Source organism: Jaculus jaculus, chromosome 1 (genome assembly GCF_020740685.1).
Source record: "Jaculus jaculus isolate mJacJac1 chromosome 1, mJacJac1.mat.Y.cur, whole genome shotgun sequence".
Taxonomy (NCBI): Eukaryota; Metazoa; Chordata; class Mammalia; order Rodentia; family Dipodidae; genus Jaculus; species Jaculus jaculus.
In genome coordinates this window covers 214,593,687-214,610,179 of record NC_059102.1, presented here as the reverse complement: position 1 = coordinate 214,610,179, position 16,493 = coordinate 214,593,687, and the positions used below count along the sequence as shown (strand labels likewise).

At 39.8% G+C, this 16,493-nt stretch overlaps 1 protein-coding gene across 6 annotated transcripts in view; it reads right to left on the bottom strand.

Moving 5' to 3' along the window:
* Fat1 (FAT atypical cadherin 1) overlaps positions 1 to 16,493 on the bottom strand; it is a 130,386-nt gene that overhangs the window by 21,870 nt on the left and 92,023 nt on the right. For all 6 annotated transcript variants that reach the window (XM_045146498.1, XM_045146504.1, XM_045146506.1 and 3 more), the window contains 11 exons: positions 10,796 to 14,863; positions 9,878 to 10,074; positions 7,560 to 7,713; positions 6,512 to 6,745; positions 5,368 to 5,757; positions 4,482 to 4,696; positions 4,084 to 4,221; positions 2,672 to 2,815; positions 1,668 to 1,865; positions 505 to 1,303; positions 51 to 182 (listed from right to left, as the gene is read on the bottom strand). In XM_045146498.1, the coding sequence (XP_045002433.1) occupies positions 51 to 182; positions 505 to 1,303; positions 1,668 to 1,865; positions 2,672 to 2,815; positions 4,084 to 4,221; positions 4,482 to 4,696; positions 5,368 to 5,757; positions 6,512 to 6,745; positions 7,560 to 7,713; positions 9,878 to 10,074; positions 10,796 to 14,863 (6,669 nt within the window). The remainder of the gene's footprint in view (positions 1 to 50; positions 183 to 504; positions 1,304 to 1,667; positions 1,866 to 2,671; positions 2,816 to 4,083; positions 4,222 to 4,481; positions 4,697 to 5,367; positions 5,758 to 6,511; positions 6,746 to 7,559; positions 7,714 to 9,877; positions 10,075 to 10,795; positions 14,864 to 16,493) is intronic.

Genomic DNA, 16,493 nt, shown 5'->3' with positions numbered 1-16,493 from the left:
CACTGGAAGTGATTTTTTGAAATGAACTTCTGACTGGCTATCAAACTCACCTGGGCACTGACCAAACCTGCTACCAGGACATACACATGTGTACTTCTCCTCTCTGGGGTCATCAACACACTCAGATCCTGCAGGGCAGGGATGTTCTTCACACCCGTGGTGAACAGATGGGCAAGTACCCTCTTGATATTGTGTTAAAAGAGGAAGAAAAGGGAGTAAACAAAAATTTCAGGAAAGAATCTTTATAGCTATCCAAGTCCAATGTCCATTGTGAATTTTTTGTTTGTTTTTATGATACTGGCGGTTGAACCCAGGGTTTACTACTGAGCTATACCCAGTCTTCTTTTCACTTTTTTCTGAAATAGGGTCCCATTAAATAGTTGCTTACATTGGCCTTGACTCGATCTATAGCCCAGGCTGGTCTTGAGCTTGCAGTCCTCAATTTAGCTTTTTAACTAAATGTTCCTTATCACCACCCATCTCCATATGCACATGCACTCTTACCTCTGCAGAGACACACAGCTGTTCTATGGTGACGGGGAGTTACAAAACTCAGTCTAGCTGTGCTATGTGTTGACATAACATTTTCATCCACAGATACCTTCTCATTACAGAATTTCCAAGGGCAATCCAGTCCTGCACAGAGTTTCTGGAACACATCCAGTATCCTAACACCAATGATATCCTCAATGTCAGCCACAGAAGAATTAATCTTGTGCAGAAGTTGTGTTGAAACCTGAGGACTACCTGAATTCTCCACAAAAAGTAAGACATCCAGATGGGAATGTGGCTCAGAAGGCTGCAAGCTGACAATCTGTACATCATTCCTCCTCACACCCAAGATGTTGCGTAAAGCTCGCTGGAAGTTGCGCCAATAGTCACCGACAAATTCTTCTGGAGTGAGATTGGCAAAACGAATAGTGACCGTGTGATTCAGTATCTCTTGAGTAATCTGTTTGATATGCACCGTGATGTCAGCCACTGTTGTAAATTTCCCATCCGTTACACTGACATTAAGAAGGTACTGGCCTATATCCAGTTTTTTGTGTGCGATCACCTTACCCCCTGTGCTAGACACAGAGAACAAGTTGTCCATGTGGGGATCAAGACTGTACGTTAACGTGTCATACACGTCTTGGTCCGTAGCATGTATCTTCCCAATGACCCCACCTGAGTACTCCTCTCCAAAAGTAGTGATGAAAATCTCTAGAGGCAAAATGGCAGGAGGATGGATGCTCTCCTCAATAACTCTAATATCAATATGTGTCAAAGATGACAGCTGAGGCTTTCCATTATCTGCCACCTACAAGAAACAGAAGTTACTTTTGTCATTATTAACAAGTTCTTAGTAAAAGTGCATTTACTTTGTTCAAGTTCTGCAAATACATCAAGCGCTAGATATCCCTTTCTCTGTGAGAAACTTCATCACAGGCCTTTCTCTAATTCCTATGATAACTGAGTTCTATCATCATCTCTAACAAAGCAACACAGTGGATAAGTGAGCCCCTCAAAGTAGAGTGTAACAAAAACAAAGGCATGGCAAAAACAAATTGTGTATGTTTTTGTTTTTCCACAAAAATATGAACTGTTCAAATATACAAAGATAATAGCCAAGTAGTTCCTCTAACAATCCATAGTCAGTAAGTCATGAAGCAAGACTTGAATACCTTTACATGTAGGAAGTAATGTTCCTTCACTTTCCTCTGTATGACAGCTGCTGTCAGGAGGACTCCTTGCTGGTTCACTTCAAATGCTTTGTCATCGTTTCCACTCACAATTGTGAAGAAGAAGGGTGGACCATTGTGAGAAGAGTCCTTGTCTGTCACCTCCAGCTGTAGCACACTGAAACCCACTGGCTTGTTTTCCTACACAAGATTCAGACAGAACAAAAACGTTTTGACTGCGCTGGAGAGATGTCTCAGTGGTTAAGGAACTTGCCTGCAGAGCCTAACAACCTGAGTTCAACTCACCAGTATCCACATAAAACCAGGTGCACAAAGTAGTGTATGCATCTGGACTTCATTTGCAGCAGCTACAGGCCCTAGCAGGCCATTCTCTCTGTTTTTCTCCTCTTTCTCTGCTTGCAAATAAATAAATAAACTTAAAAAAAAAAACCCTTCATCACAACTCAATCTGGTAAGATACATGAAACTTTTTATAACAAATAACATATAGGAAGCAAAACCTTATTGCTAGACCATGTGACATGAAGAGAATGGCAGAGTGGCAAGGGTGGTATTTGGGGAAGAGGAAGGGTGTGAGAAAAAGTTTGTAGAGTGGTAGGAGTGACAATAGGGATGGACACAAGGGGACAAGATGAAGAAAGAATAGGAGAACTGGAGGTTGTGAAAGAGAGTAGGAAGAAAAGACAAAGGCAAAGGAGGAAGGGTAGGAGAAGTATCAGCTGCAGAATATTTAGATCTGAAAAGTTCTTACTAGTCACAGGACAATGGAAATATCTTACAAGTCAGAGCAGAGAAAGAGGCAAGTTCAAAGCTTAGCTGTATCTTGCAAATGCTTCTCCTATAATACTTACAGGATATTTAATCTTTACCCAGTTCTTTCTAGAACAGTCATTGGAAAAGAGAGATATTTTAAGCCAGTGGCAGAGGCCAGGGAAAGAGCTGACTGCAGGAGGAGCTTCAAGCCCCTCCCTCAGCATTAAGCTTACCTGGACAATGACACTGTAGTTGCCCTTGGAGAAGACTGGAGCATTGTCATTGACATCAGACACATCGATGTTCACCGTGGTTATGTTGACTCTAGGTGGACTGCCGTTATCAGAAGCTTGTACTGTGAGAGTGTAACCTGAAATCTTTTTTGGGAAAAGCAAGAATGCCCATTTGTTATCCCAAGGCAAATCAACCACAGGTAACTGTCATCAGTTCCTGAATTCTGTGTCTGGAGGAGTTCTGAAACTACAGACGACTGTACTGCTTTTTCAACCAAAAAAATTATCCATAATCATCAGATTCTCCAATATCACTCAGAAGCAACTTATTAAATTACTTTATCCTTAAAAATGTACAGCAAATTCTGTTGTTTTGTAATGACATTGAGGGCATCATCTCTCGTTTTTTAAACTTTTAAAATATTTTGTTACTTTTATTTATATGAAAGAGGCAAAGAGACAGAGAGAGAAAGAGAGACAGAGAGAGAGAAAGGGAGAGAGGCAGGCAGATAGAGATGGGCGTGCCAGGGCCTCCAGCTGCTCCAAACAAACTCCAGACATATGTGCCACTTTAGCCATCTGGCTTACAAGGGTCTCAGGGAATCAAATCTGGGTCCTCTGGCTTTGCAGGCAAGCGCCTCAACTGCTAAGCCATCTCTCTAGCCCAAGGGCATCTTCTTTGGATGCCCACATCTTGCTCACAGTGAGAAAGATACATGAACTATCTCTTACCCTTGAGTACTGACTTATTTCCAATACTTCAGGTCATATTGGATCACTGTCCCCCTCAATTTCATACTTAGATTATATTTAGCTCACAATAATCTTTATAGCCTCTTGCAAACGAAATAGTCAACTGAGATAGGAGAGTATTCTTAGGGTGGTTCCCTGGTTAGGTTCCTTTAGAGTGAATGGTGACAGACACTAAAAAGCAGACTAAACCCCAAGTAATACACTAGAGGCCACTGATTTTTTAAGATGACAATAAATTAATGTGGAAAACTTCGTATCACCTCTGCTATCTTACAATGGACATCAGTGTATCAGAGGATCTGAGTTCTTTATCAAAAATATTAAGCTTTGCTAGATTTGGTGGCATACACCTGTAATTCAGCAGGGGCAAAAGGATCTTGAGTTTGAGGCCAGCCTGGGATATAAAGCAAGACCTTACTTTAAAATTAATCTAAAGCCCAAGAGTCCTGCTTCCTAAACTCTCAGAAACATCAGGACAAAAATTAAGTAAGTGAAACTTTAATTAATTGCTGATGAAGTGTTTACATCTTGCCTATCAACTGCCAGAAGAGGCAGGTCATGCCCTTTTTGCAGCTCATGCTACATGAAGCAGATATGAGCACAAGGAATTTTATTGATTAGGTGCTTCGTCAACAGTCTACATCAAATTTGCCACTTACTGATTCCCGGTCTAGAGGCTTGGTTACTTTCACTTCTCCGTGGACAGGGTCGATTGAAAATGGACTTCCTTGATTGCCTTCTATAATTGAGTAGTGAATATGGCTGTTTGAAGGCCCATCAGCATCGTCAGCCACAACCTAGAAAACATCACTCATGAGGAGATAAAAGGGAGGGATTCAAGTATTGAGGATTCGCTAATGTAATGCAGTTAAAAGTCACTAATCACTTTAACAAAAGACTTAATGCTTTCGCAGTGCTGAGCACACAGGACCTGTGGCCTCACACATATTAGGTGAGTGCTCTACCACTGAGCTTGAAGACTCTCATGATATGACTCAGTTTGCTAAAAATTCCTCAAAGATCCAAAAGAAACGAAGCTTAAACAGGAATTACATACCATAATGACAGACTGCTCAAGGACTGCATCTTCACTGACCACTGCTGTGTAGGTGTCTTGGCTGAACTCTGGGGTGTTGTCATTGATATCTGTGACATTGACGTTCACAGTTGCCACATCACTTAATGAAGGTGTGCCTCCATCAGTGGCTTCTACTGTCAGGTAATACTCATGGGAGCTTTCATAATCCAGGTTGTCAATGATAAATATGGCTCCTGTATGGAGAATCAAAATTCCTTTGTGATTACAAACAGTTCATACTTTTAAGCAAACTTAGTTCTCATTTCAAAAGTTGACTTAATACTTCTGTATGTTTTCTAATTTCTAAATTCAATCATTAAAGATTATGAATTTACCCACTTCTAGATGCCTGTTTATTTCCTTTATTTTCTTGACATTCCTTATAACATTTAAATTTCTTTCCCCACCAGTTTCTAATTTTTATTACTGTCAATTTGCAAAAAATTTTAATAACTTAAAAAAATTAAATTTTATGCATTGTAGTCTCCTCCTCTTTTTCACACTTCATATTCCCCTGGTACTGGGGATGAAAGGAATAAATATACAAGGTCATTACTACCATGCTTCTCATTGTTACGAACCTGGGACACTTTACCTCATGACTGAAAAGCTGGAGTGAAAATCTTTAGTTTCCTATTTTAATTGAATCTGCTTGTAGTTTACAATGGAAAGGCCATAAATCTTTTATATTAAGAAGTGTATAGAGCACTATCAATCCTGCTTTAGGCAATAAAAAGAAAACTTGAATTTTACCTTTTAAAGCACCTATCAATAATATGTTACCCAATACTCTCCATGAGTTAAAGTGCTAGACAAATCAAGTTTCCAAGTGAATACAGGCTTTTCCTCTATCATGGGACATTACCTGTCTTAGAATCTATACTGAATTTTCCATGCTCGTTTCCGCTTATTATGGAGTAAGTGATTTCTGCATTTGCTTCAATATCCCGACTGGCCGCATAGACTTGAAGAACTTCTGTGCCAATAAGAATGTCTTCAGACACTGTGGCACCATACTCACGGTACTCAAACACAGGAGGGTTGTCGTTTATATCAAGAACTGATACTACCACAGTGCCAGTAGCTGTTAACCTTCTTGGCAGTCCATGATCCACAGCTTTCAAAGTAAGAGTATAGACTGCCTGTAGTTCTCTATCCAATGGCTTTTCTAATTGAATAATTCCAGAAAATTCATTAATAGAGAACTGTCTATCAGCAGAGTCAACCAGTGAGTAGGAAATCTTTCGGTTCAGTCCTGTCAGAACATGAAATAGCATCAGGTTTATGTTACAAATAACAAAATAAACAAGTCCAACAACATGCGGCACATGAAGTAAAATGCTATGGACAATATTTAAAACTTCTGATATGTATGAACTAAAATAATTTCAGACATGTCTGGCTTTTGAGGATATTGTACATAGGAGACTACATTATTCAATGGGCCTCTTTAAAATGAAATCTATTTTAGTATTATCTTTTCTTTAGTAACTAAGAATTATTTGAAAAGTAATGTTTTTTATATTTTTAATTCTTCAATATTAGTATGTGTCAATAGTCATTTTATTCTTTATTATCAAAATGCTATGACTACATATCATTAGTTTCTCCTAAGAAGGATTTCAAGGATTTGTGAAATGGTAACAACATAGTACTTGTTTCTGTGGGATTGTCATTTATGACACTAATGCATTATTCATAAAGTAACACCTTAAGAAGATGGGGTGTGCTTAGGTTGCCAAAGTGCCTGCCTAGGATGTGAAAGTTTTTAGTTCAATTTCAATACTGGGGAAAAAAGAGAAAAAACAATTTAGTTTACTGAACTCAATGATCAGAATTGTAGCAACACCACAGCACAGCCTTCCATTGGGTGCAATTTGGAGACTTCAAACATATATTACAAATGATGCAGTTAACCTACGACAGCAATGAGCTATGCCACACATATGAGGTAAGGAGGTTAAACAGGCATTGCTGTAGATATATCCCACAACAATGGCCAAGGATACCTGCATCAGCATCTGTGGCCTGCACTCTGGCCAGCAGCGTGCCAGGTTCTGTGTTTTCAAACACAGTGATGGTGTAGGGATCAGCAGTGAACTCGGGGGCATTGTCATTCACATCCTCTAACGTGAGCACAACAGTGGCTTGACAGGATCTCCCGCCTCCGTCCGTGGCCTTAACCAGAAAATTATACACTGCCTGCTCCTCGCGGTCAAGGGGGGCGAAGGTTGTCAGTTCACCTAAGAAAAAATGGAAATGGGCTCACTGGAAACCAGATGTTAACTGTAACTGTCCATCATCCCTTTTAATCCTCCAAGTTTAAAATCTAAATTACTTTCATCTAGAGGAAAATTTTAACATGAGTACATGAACACAACGTTCCAAGTTTGCAAGCCCTGCCAGATGTTAGTTCTGGAGTTATGGAGTTATGGAGGTCTGAAGACAAGGCCTTTTTGTGTTACATACCATGTATATGAAGAAAAACAGCTGAGTTTGCAAATTTAAAAGTCTGAAGATGAGTAAACATCAGGAATCACTTTTAATTTTGAAAAATGCTAACCTAAACTTATGCTCAGAAATTCAATAAATACTCTTTTTAAAAGTTTTATTTATTTATTTGAGAGCAAAAGACAGAGAGAAAGAAGCAAAGTGAGCGAGAGAGAGAGAATGGGTGTGCCAGGGCCTCCAGCCACTGCAGATGAACTCCAGATGCATGTGCCCTCTGTGCATCTGGCTAACGTGGGTCCTGGGGAATTGAGCCTCGAACCGGAGTCCTTAGGCTTCACAGGAAAATGTTTAACCGCTAAGCCATCTCTCCAGCTCTCTATGAGACTTTTAAAAGAAATTGTATAAACTTCTACATTAAAAATTTTTTAGTTCAAGTAAGCTATATAAATCCAAATTATGTATATGACATTGCTTTCCGATATCTAAAAGATGTCAATTCCATAGCATCAGAGTAAAAAAAAATTCAAATTCTGTGATCTAAAGTCACTGACATACATGATTTTATTGGAAATATACAATTAAATTTGTCCATAACTTAGTCATTACCAGTGTCTGGTGTTAGTCTGAATTTTTCTGCACCTGAACCAAATAAAGCATAAGTGATTTCGGCATTGGAACGGATATCTGCGTCGGTAGCAGAGACCTGCATGATCAACTTCCCAGGAAGCACATCTTCAGGAATGGTGTCTGAATATAAAGTCTAGAAGGATAGTAAGCAATATGGTTAGAAGACAAAGAAACAAACCCTTAAAAATAGCAGTGACCAAGGGAACCACCAAAGAGAAATCAGTTTATTTTTAGTCACAGAGAACTGAATATTCAAGGAACTTTAAAATCATTTTTCTTATAAAGCACATGGACAACAAGGAAAAGCCCTGTAGCAGCCACCAGGCTTCATATTCCTGATGACCTGACATTTAATCAACAGAATGCTAAATATGATATGTTGAGTCAGCTTCATAATTAATTCAAATTCTTCTATGATAGTGTTAAGTAGTACTCCAGATTCACCCAAGTTTTAGAGAAGTGCCTGTTACATCCTATCTACTCATTTCCAAGTACAGGAATTTACTGAGTATCACTGTCCATAAAACATGACCAGATGACTGCAATTGGGAGAGAAGTATTCCTTGTGCGACAGAAAAAAAAGAAGGATTCCCCCAGGTGATGGAGTAGACAGGTAAGGTGCAAGCCCTACTAGTCCTCTTCACTTCTGCCTGAACCCTCCCACACAATGGACAGTTGGTGTCAGTTCCCATTACTTAGGAAGGCATGCCATAAATGCAAATGTAAGATAAACACACAAATGTTTGCTGAACTCACTTTCTTAATATGAGCTTAGTTTATATGTGAGTTATATTTTATGACTAAGGAAACAGGATATTCATTGGCTCATTCAAGGGGTCTAGATTCTGAATTTTATTATTCCCAAAGATGGTATTGTTTATATCATTCAGATAATATGAAGGAGGCAGAACACAAACTATATGCATTTAGCTTCTAAAAGTGGAGATACACGTGTAGCAAGTACAAATATAGATTGGAATGGACCTCTTATTCCTCACAGCCCTAATCCCACTAAAGCTGGATTTTAATGGTCCACTTCCCCAAGAGTAGCAGCTGCCTCCTGCAGTGGTAACATGTCTTACCTGAAAATCAGCAACATTCTCCACTGTCCCCACTGCCAGACTTCTTCTCTTAGCCTCATCTCTCTCAACACTCCCTACGTGACCTGTAGTCAGACACCCATCCACTCCAATCATAATCCTGAAACTACCTCTTCTAGAAGTCATAAAACTCATGTGGTCCATTTTACCTCTGAGTTACTTTTTATAGCTGTGTCACACTTTTGCTTACTGCTCTTTCATAAAAATCTTCTTCCTCTGCCCTTCTGGCCAAATACAATGTAACCATGCTCTTTCTTCCATCTCTGCTTCCTTCTCCCTTTGGAAAAATCCATCCCCCACTTTTTAAAAAATATTTTATTTTTATTTATTTGACAGAAGAAGGAGGGAGGGATGGAAGGAGGGAGGGAGGGAATGGGTACATCAGGACTTCCAGCTATTGCAAATGAACTCCGGACGTGTGCACCCCCTTGTGCATCTGGCTAATGTGGGTCCTAGGTCCTTTGGCTTTGCAGGGAAACACCTTAACTGCTAAGCCATCCCTCCAGCCTCATCCCCCCACTTTTTGTTGGTATCCTCCCAAATGAATTCAATAATCAGCCAAGGTTACATATCCTCCTTCAATCTATAAGATTTAACTGAATATCCACTACCTGAAATATATGAAATCAGAAATGGAACTCAATAATTTCCTCTAAAACTAATTCCTACTTTATTTAGCCTTACCTATGTCACTGCCCTGAGTCCTTCTAAACATGGTGTAACATCCCATAATTCCTATGTTCTTCTGGACCTCTGCCCATTCTCTCATCCCCTTACTCACTTTTATCCTTCATCCTCCAGCTAACAGATGCAACAATTTCAAAGTAAACTTTCAGAAACTCCTGGCTCATGTCATCTTTGCCTTTTGAATAAAGGGCTTCAGAGTCTCTTTCCATTTTCTCTAGGATAAAGTACAAAGTCCCAGGAATGACTTTCACTACCCTCTATATTCCATTTACTGCTTTTTCCTACGCCATGCTTTTCCATGTTCTTCCCCTCTTAATTTTTCAGATAGAGCCTAAAAGTGTGCTAGGATGGCCAAAAACAAAATGGTCCTGAAGCTTTTGTAAATTTTGTCCATTCAACTTTGTTCTCCACTACAGAACAGTAAGCAACTATGGGAACACACATGATTTATGATGCAGCATCAAAGGTTATAAACTCACAATGTATGAGCTGAAGCACAGCACAGCCTACCTTTTCACAAACAGGACTGTTGTCATTTGCATCAAGAACTTTCACTTCAACTATAGCTTTTGACGAGAAGGTCCCATCAGTTGCTGTGATTGTCAGAAGGTAACTGTCCCTTTTTTCCCTATCTAGAGGCTTCTTCACAAACACCTTCCATTCACTTTGTATATTTTCGACAGCAAACTGTCCCAAAGCATCCCCTCCTATCAAATTAATAGAGGAAGATGATAGTCAAATTTGTTGAATTAAAGAGAAGTTACAGAAAAAATTAACTGTACATAAAAGGCATGGCATTATAGTTTTAAAAAGTTAACTCATTTAAAATACAATTAAATTTGGTATGTATATATATTATATATATATTTACATATACATATATAAGTAATATATATATTATTTATATATATATAATATAAATAAATTGTTACATATATAATATTATATAGTGCATTTGGTATATGTATTTGCCTTCATTCTTCTCTCCCCCCTTTCCATATCTCAGGTTTGCCTAAAACTCACTATGTAGCCCAGGCTAGCCCCTAATTTGCAGCAATTATCTGCCTCAGCCTCCCAAGAACTGGGATTGCAGGTGTGCCCCACTACATCTAGCATTGTATTAACTTTCGATCTACACAGGAACAATGAGCAGCACAAACATATTTATTTAAACATGGCATGAAAATCAATTATAATTATTAAGCAATAATTCTACCTACAATTATGTTATATTTATAAAACACTAGTTATAAAGCTCAACAGAATAAATCATAAAATCTGACTAAATAAGCAGTTTTGCTCAGATAAAATTTGAACTACAGCATACAGATCTTATTTCTATTTATTTTAGGTAGTAACTAACTTGCTCCAATTTTAAATTTCCATAAAATACATATTTAACATGCTCCTAGTATAATTTAGTTTTACCTGTTATGAAGTATGACACTTGTCTGTTGATCTCCTCAGAATCTGCATCAGTGGTACTTAAGATGGCAATCACACCACCTGGAGGGTCATCCTCACTCACAGTCCCTTTATAAATCTCTGCTGTGAACCGTGGTGGACTGTCATTAACATCAGTGACAGTAACATCCACAATGGCCGTTGAGGACAGCTGAACCTTTTCCCCATGATCTGATGCAACCACTTTTATCAGGTAATTGTCTCTCTCTTCGTGATCAAGTTCCTTGAGAGTTGTAATCCAGCCGGTCTCCATATTAATAGCAAAAGACTCCATGATGTCTGTGCTTTGTGACTGATCTAGACTATACATAACTTGGCCATTGGCTCCTAAATCTAGGTCAGATGCCCTGACCTGGATGACTCTACTTCCCCCTGGCAGATTTTCAACAATAAACGCCTCGTATGGATTGGACTCCAAAATTGGGCTGTTATCATTTGCATCTTTCACCTGGATACTAACATCCACAGAAGCCATCACCTCAGCATCACCATGACAGCACCTGGCCACGATGGAAAACTGATACCACTTTGTTGTCTCATGATCGAGATGCTTCTCTAACTTCAGCCTCCCACTCTGTCTGTCAATCACGAAGAAGTCATCTCTATTACTTTCGGGAGTATTCCCTTTGACTAGGCTGTAGAGAACAGTTCCACTACATTCTATTCTAATGAGATCAATTTCTGTTCCAATAGGCATGTCTTCTGAAACTGTGTAGGTATAAAATGGCTCTGAAAATTCTGGAAGTGGTATTTCTGGTGGAAGTATTTTAACATAGACAGGCACAACAGATTCTTTTGATGGAGAGCCATTATCCACAGCTTTAACAAAGAAGGTAAAGACTTCATTTTCTAAGCCAACTAAGCTTTCCTTTGTGGTGATGATACCAGACAGGTTGCTAATTTCCAAATTCTCCCGAATGCTCCCAGAATCTGCTTCAATGGTGTAGGTGACATCTGCATTGGACCCCTCATCAGCATCACTTGCAAAAACCTTAATGACAGAGGTCCCTTTGACAGCATTGGAACCGATGTTCACTTCATACTTAGCTGCACGGAACTGTGGTGCATTATCATTGTCATCAGTGAGTATGATGTTGATGGTACAAAATGCAACTTTCCCTCCAGCATCCTTAGCCATCAAGCGGACTGCGATTACTTTCTCTGCTGGGGTCTCGCGATCAAGCTTTTCCAAAGTAAAGATCTGTCCTCTGTCATTTGTATAAAATCTGTCTTTAGCAAAGTCATTTACAATGTGGTAGGTAATGCGACCATAAATGCCAGAGTCTCTGTCTGTTGCCTTAACTTCAATCACCAGGGTATGCAAGGGGGCATTTTCAGCTAGTTCTACTTCATACTCATTGTGAAGAAAAACAGGACTATGCAAATTGCCCCCAATTACAGTCACATGAACCTGAGCTGAACTTCGAAAGACTCCATCAGACACAGAGATGTTGAGTCTGTAAAATGGCTTCAAGGTGTGTCGGTGCAGTCTTGAGAGTGTGATAATTCCTGTTTCACTATCAATGGCAAAATGTTTATGATCATTGCCAGACACAATGGAATACTCCAACCTGTCTATGTTGGAACTGTCTGCGTCATAGGCCTTTACACATATGACAAAATGTCCATGAGTGGTGTGTTCACTAATTTTGGCTTCATAAATTTGCTGGTCAAAGACAGGTGGATTATCATTGAGGTCGGTGACATCCACTGTGACGATCACATCACTGCTTAGGGGAGGCAATCCACCATCAATAGCCCTTACAAAAATCTTGTGCTGCTGGAACTGTTCATAATCCAAGGTTCTGAGTAAGGAAATGAGACCAGTGCTACTATCTATGTGGAAATGATCATGACTCTTGCTATGATTTCCAAATATTTGATAGGAAATTCCTCGGTTTGGCTCCGAATCGGGATCTGTTGCTCTCACCTGAATGACAGAAGTTCCAATTACAGATGCCTCAGACAGAGCTGTGGCATAAGAATGCTGAACAAACACAGGGGGGTTATCATTGATGTCCTCCACAATGATGTCAACGAACACTTCTGCATGGGCACCCGTCAAGGAGTCAGTTGCCCGTATGCTCAGTTTATATGCTGGGTGGGACTCAAAATCCAGAGGAGCTATGACATTGATAACTCCAGTATTAAAGTTGATAGTAAACTGGCTAAAAGGGTCCCCATCTGTGATGCTGTAGAACACTTTTAGCCCTTCTGGACTATTGGCTTGGATGTGAACCACTGGGCTGTGCATCTGGATGCTTTCTGGAATCTCTGCACTGTAGAAAGCCTTTTCAAATACAGGCATGGCTTTGTTCACTACAGTGATTGGGACTATAATCTCAGCTGAAAAAGCTGGGTTTCCTCCATCTTTTGCAACCACTGTGACAAGATACTCTTTATTTAATGTGTCAAGTTCAAACTGCTTTTTCAGTGAAATTTCACCAGAGAGTCCAATCTGAAAGTGGTCATGATGTTCCTTAAGGTAGTAGTGTACTTCTCCATTTCTGCCACTATCTCTGTCTATGGCAGTAACATAGCGAATGACCTGGCCTACCTCAGCATCCACCTTAACAACGGCATAATAGGGAAGGTTGACAAACACAGGTGCATTATCATTTTGGTCTTCTATGGTGACTTTCACAACAACATGGGCCACCGCTGAAGGCCTGCGTTCCTGTTTCACCTCGACAACCACATCAAACGAGTCCTGCTGTTCACGATCAAATGGTATCCCCGTGGTGGAGAGCACTCCTGATGTGCAGCTGATTTTAAATCTGTGGTCTGGATTGAGGATGGAATAAAACAAAGGCTCATTGATAGGGTTCCCAACAGTGGTAATGACAGCAAGTGTCTTGGTATCTGTGGAGTTCTCTTTCACAGCTGCAGAATAGAAATCTTGGGTGAACTTGAGCTGACTTTCTCTGCTTTCTTTCACATTAATTTTCACAGAGGTGAAGCTGGCGAACCTGCCATCAGAAGCCCGAACAGTTAACTCATAGCGGCTTCGAAGCTGAGTTGTGTTTTGTATTGTTATAGTACCAGCCTTGTAGTCCATCAAAAACTTCTCGCCAATGTTGCCTTCGATGATGGAGTAAATTAAGTGTGAAAATGCTCTGGAATCAGCATCGGTAGCATTTACTGTAATGACTTTCACCCCTTTGTATGTTGGCAACAAAAGAGATGTCTCATATAATGACTTGGAGAACACAGGAGGACAGTCATTGATGTCAATCACATGTATGGTGACATTAGCTGCACGTTCGGCAAATAAGTATGGCATTCCCATGTCATGCACTTGCACAGTAAAGTGAAAAACACTAGTTTCTTCATAGTCCAAACTCAGTACTGTGTGAATTGCACCTGTGCTGGAATCAATAGCAAAGTATTTGTGCATGGATGGCTCAACTATGTGGTAAACGAGCAGAGCATTGGATTCTTGGTCAGCGTCAGTGGCTCGAATCACTAGTGGGACATTCCAGTCTGTGAGAACAACACTGCCGACAGATGCTGACTCGCTAATGCGTCCTGAGTATTCTGCCTGCAGGAAAACTGGTGTGTTGTCGTTATCATCCTGCAGGTGTACCAGCACAGTTGTATTGGTGGACAGTCCAGCCATGTTGGTTCCCTGCACTGTTAGTGTATACATGGGCAAGGTTTCAAAATCCAATGCTTTCTGGGTGATGATACTTCCAGAATGTGGGTTAATATCAAAAGCATCACCTAAATTTCCATCCTTTATTTCATAGACTACTGATGACTGACTCTGGGCTGTAACCATCCCCACAAAACTGCCAATCCTGACAGTCTCACTGACTTCTACAGAGTAATCTTTTGAAGTGAACTTGGGTGCAGCGTTATCAGCAACTGTGACAATGATATGCACAGAAGTCATTTCACTGAGTGATGGATTGCCTTTATCTGTTGCTTTTACCATTAAATCATATTCCACTTGGTTACTTCGATCTAATTCTCTTGCAGTTTTGATAGAGCCCAAGATAGGATCAATTGCAAAAGAATTTCCAATATTTCCTAGAAGGGTAGAAAAATATATACATTAAAGAAAACACAAGGACCAACAATAGTAGTCAGAGAAACAGAAACAAAGATATTTTTAAATTAAATAGAAATGGGGCTGGAGAGATGGCTTAGCGGTTAAGCGCTTGCCTGTGAAGCCTAAGGACCCCGGTTCGAGGCTCGGTTCCCCAGGTCCCACGTTAGCCAGATGCACAAGGGGGCGCACGCGTCTGGAGTTCGTTTGCAGAGGCTGGAAGCCTTGGCGCGCCCATTCTCTCTCTCTCCCTCTACCTGTCTTTCTCTCTGTGTCTGTCACTCTCAGATAAATAAATAAATGAACAAAAAAATATTAAAAAAAAATTAAATAGAAATGCAGAAGATATCAAAATTTATACAAAACTTCCAATTTGTTTCATTTTTATCCATTTAAACTTCTCAGAATTTTGACCATTGTGGTGGCTTGTATTAATTGTCCACTTGATAGTATCTAGAATCAACTGTGAGGGAGTTCCTTGATTAAGTTAGCCTTTGGGCCTACCTGTGAGACATTATGTTGATTGGGTTAATAGAAGTGGGAGACCCATCTCAGCTGTGGGCAGCACTATTCCATGGACAGGGTACTGGAACTTATAAAAGGGAAAGAGCTAACTAAGCAAGAGTATTCACTTCTCTCTGCTTCCTCTTTGTGGCCTGAGTGGACCCAGTGGCCTCATCTCCTGCTGCCATGCTAGCTATCACGGCCATGATGGATGCCAGCCCTTGAACTGCAAGCTGGAACTGCAAGCTTTAAACTAGCTTTTGTTAGTGGACAATAAAAGTAGTTAACACTACCATTAAAAAAAAAAAATCACTGTGTACCTAAAACCAAAACTTACTAATGGTTGAATTGCAAATGTGTTGCGGAAACATTATTCTCCCACGAAGAAACTCAATTAACACTATGTTAAAATCCATGCAAAGCATCCATTTTATATTATTTTTACAAATTCTCAAGATTTTTATTCATTATGAGTGAAGATTTTAATTGGCTAAGAAAAATTTACACCAAGATTCAAGAAAATCTCTTATTGTAAGTATTTAGGAAAAACAAATTGTAACCCACCTATCTCAAAACAATCCTTTAACCTTTTTAAATCAATTTATTATAGTCAGTGGTTTTCTAACAGGGTAAATTCGCATCCAGAGAGACATGTAGCAGTGACTGGCTATCATAACTTGGAAGGTGAAAGTGCTACTACTGTCTAGGTAGAGGTGTCTGCCTATAGTGTACATAACAGCCCTTCAAGACAAGTTAAATGGTCCAAAAGAACAAGGGTGCTGGGCACAGCTGAGAACCACTGTTTTCTTTGTTGCTGTTTTTTTCAGGCTATACAGAGCTTTAGCATAACTTCGGCTCCATGACACATGATAGAGTTCTGTTATGGCTGAGACCAGAGTGTTCTACAGCCTTTCTGCTATAGACCAAGCCCTGTATGCAGGGCACAAAGGCTAAATCTGTCCATAAAGTTGTTTCATAAACACATATCTACAAATTATCATCCTAGTCATAGTACTTAATTTATTTTTCCCAAATAAACTATTCCACTTACTCTAAAACAAAGTTTGCTTGTCTCTTGACAGTTTTTTGTCATTCTGAGTCCTCTGG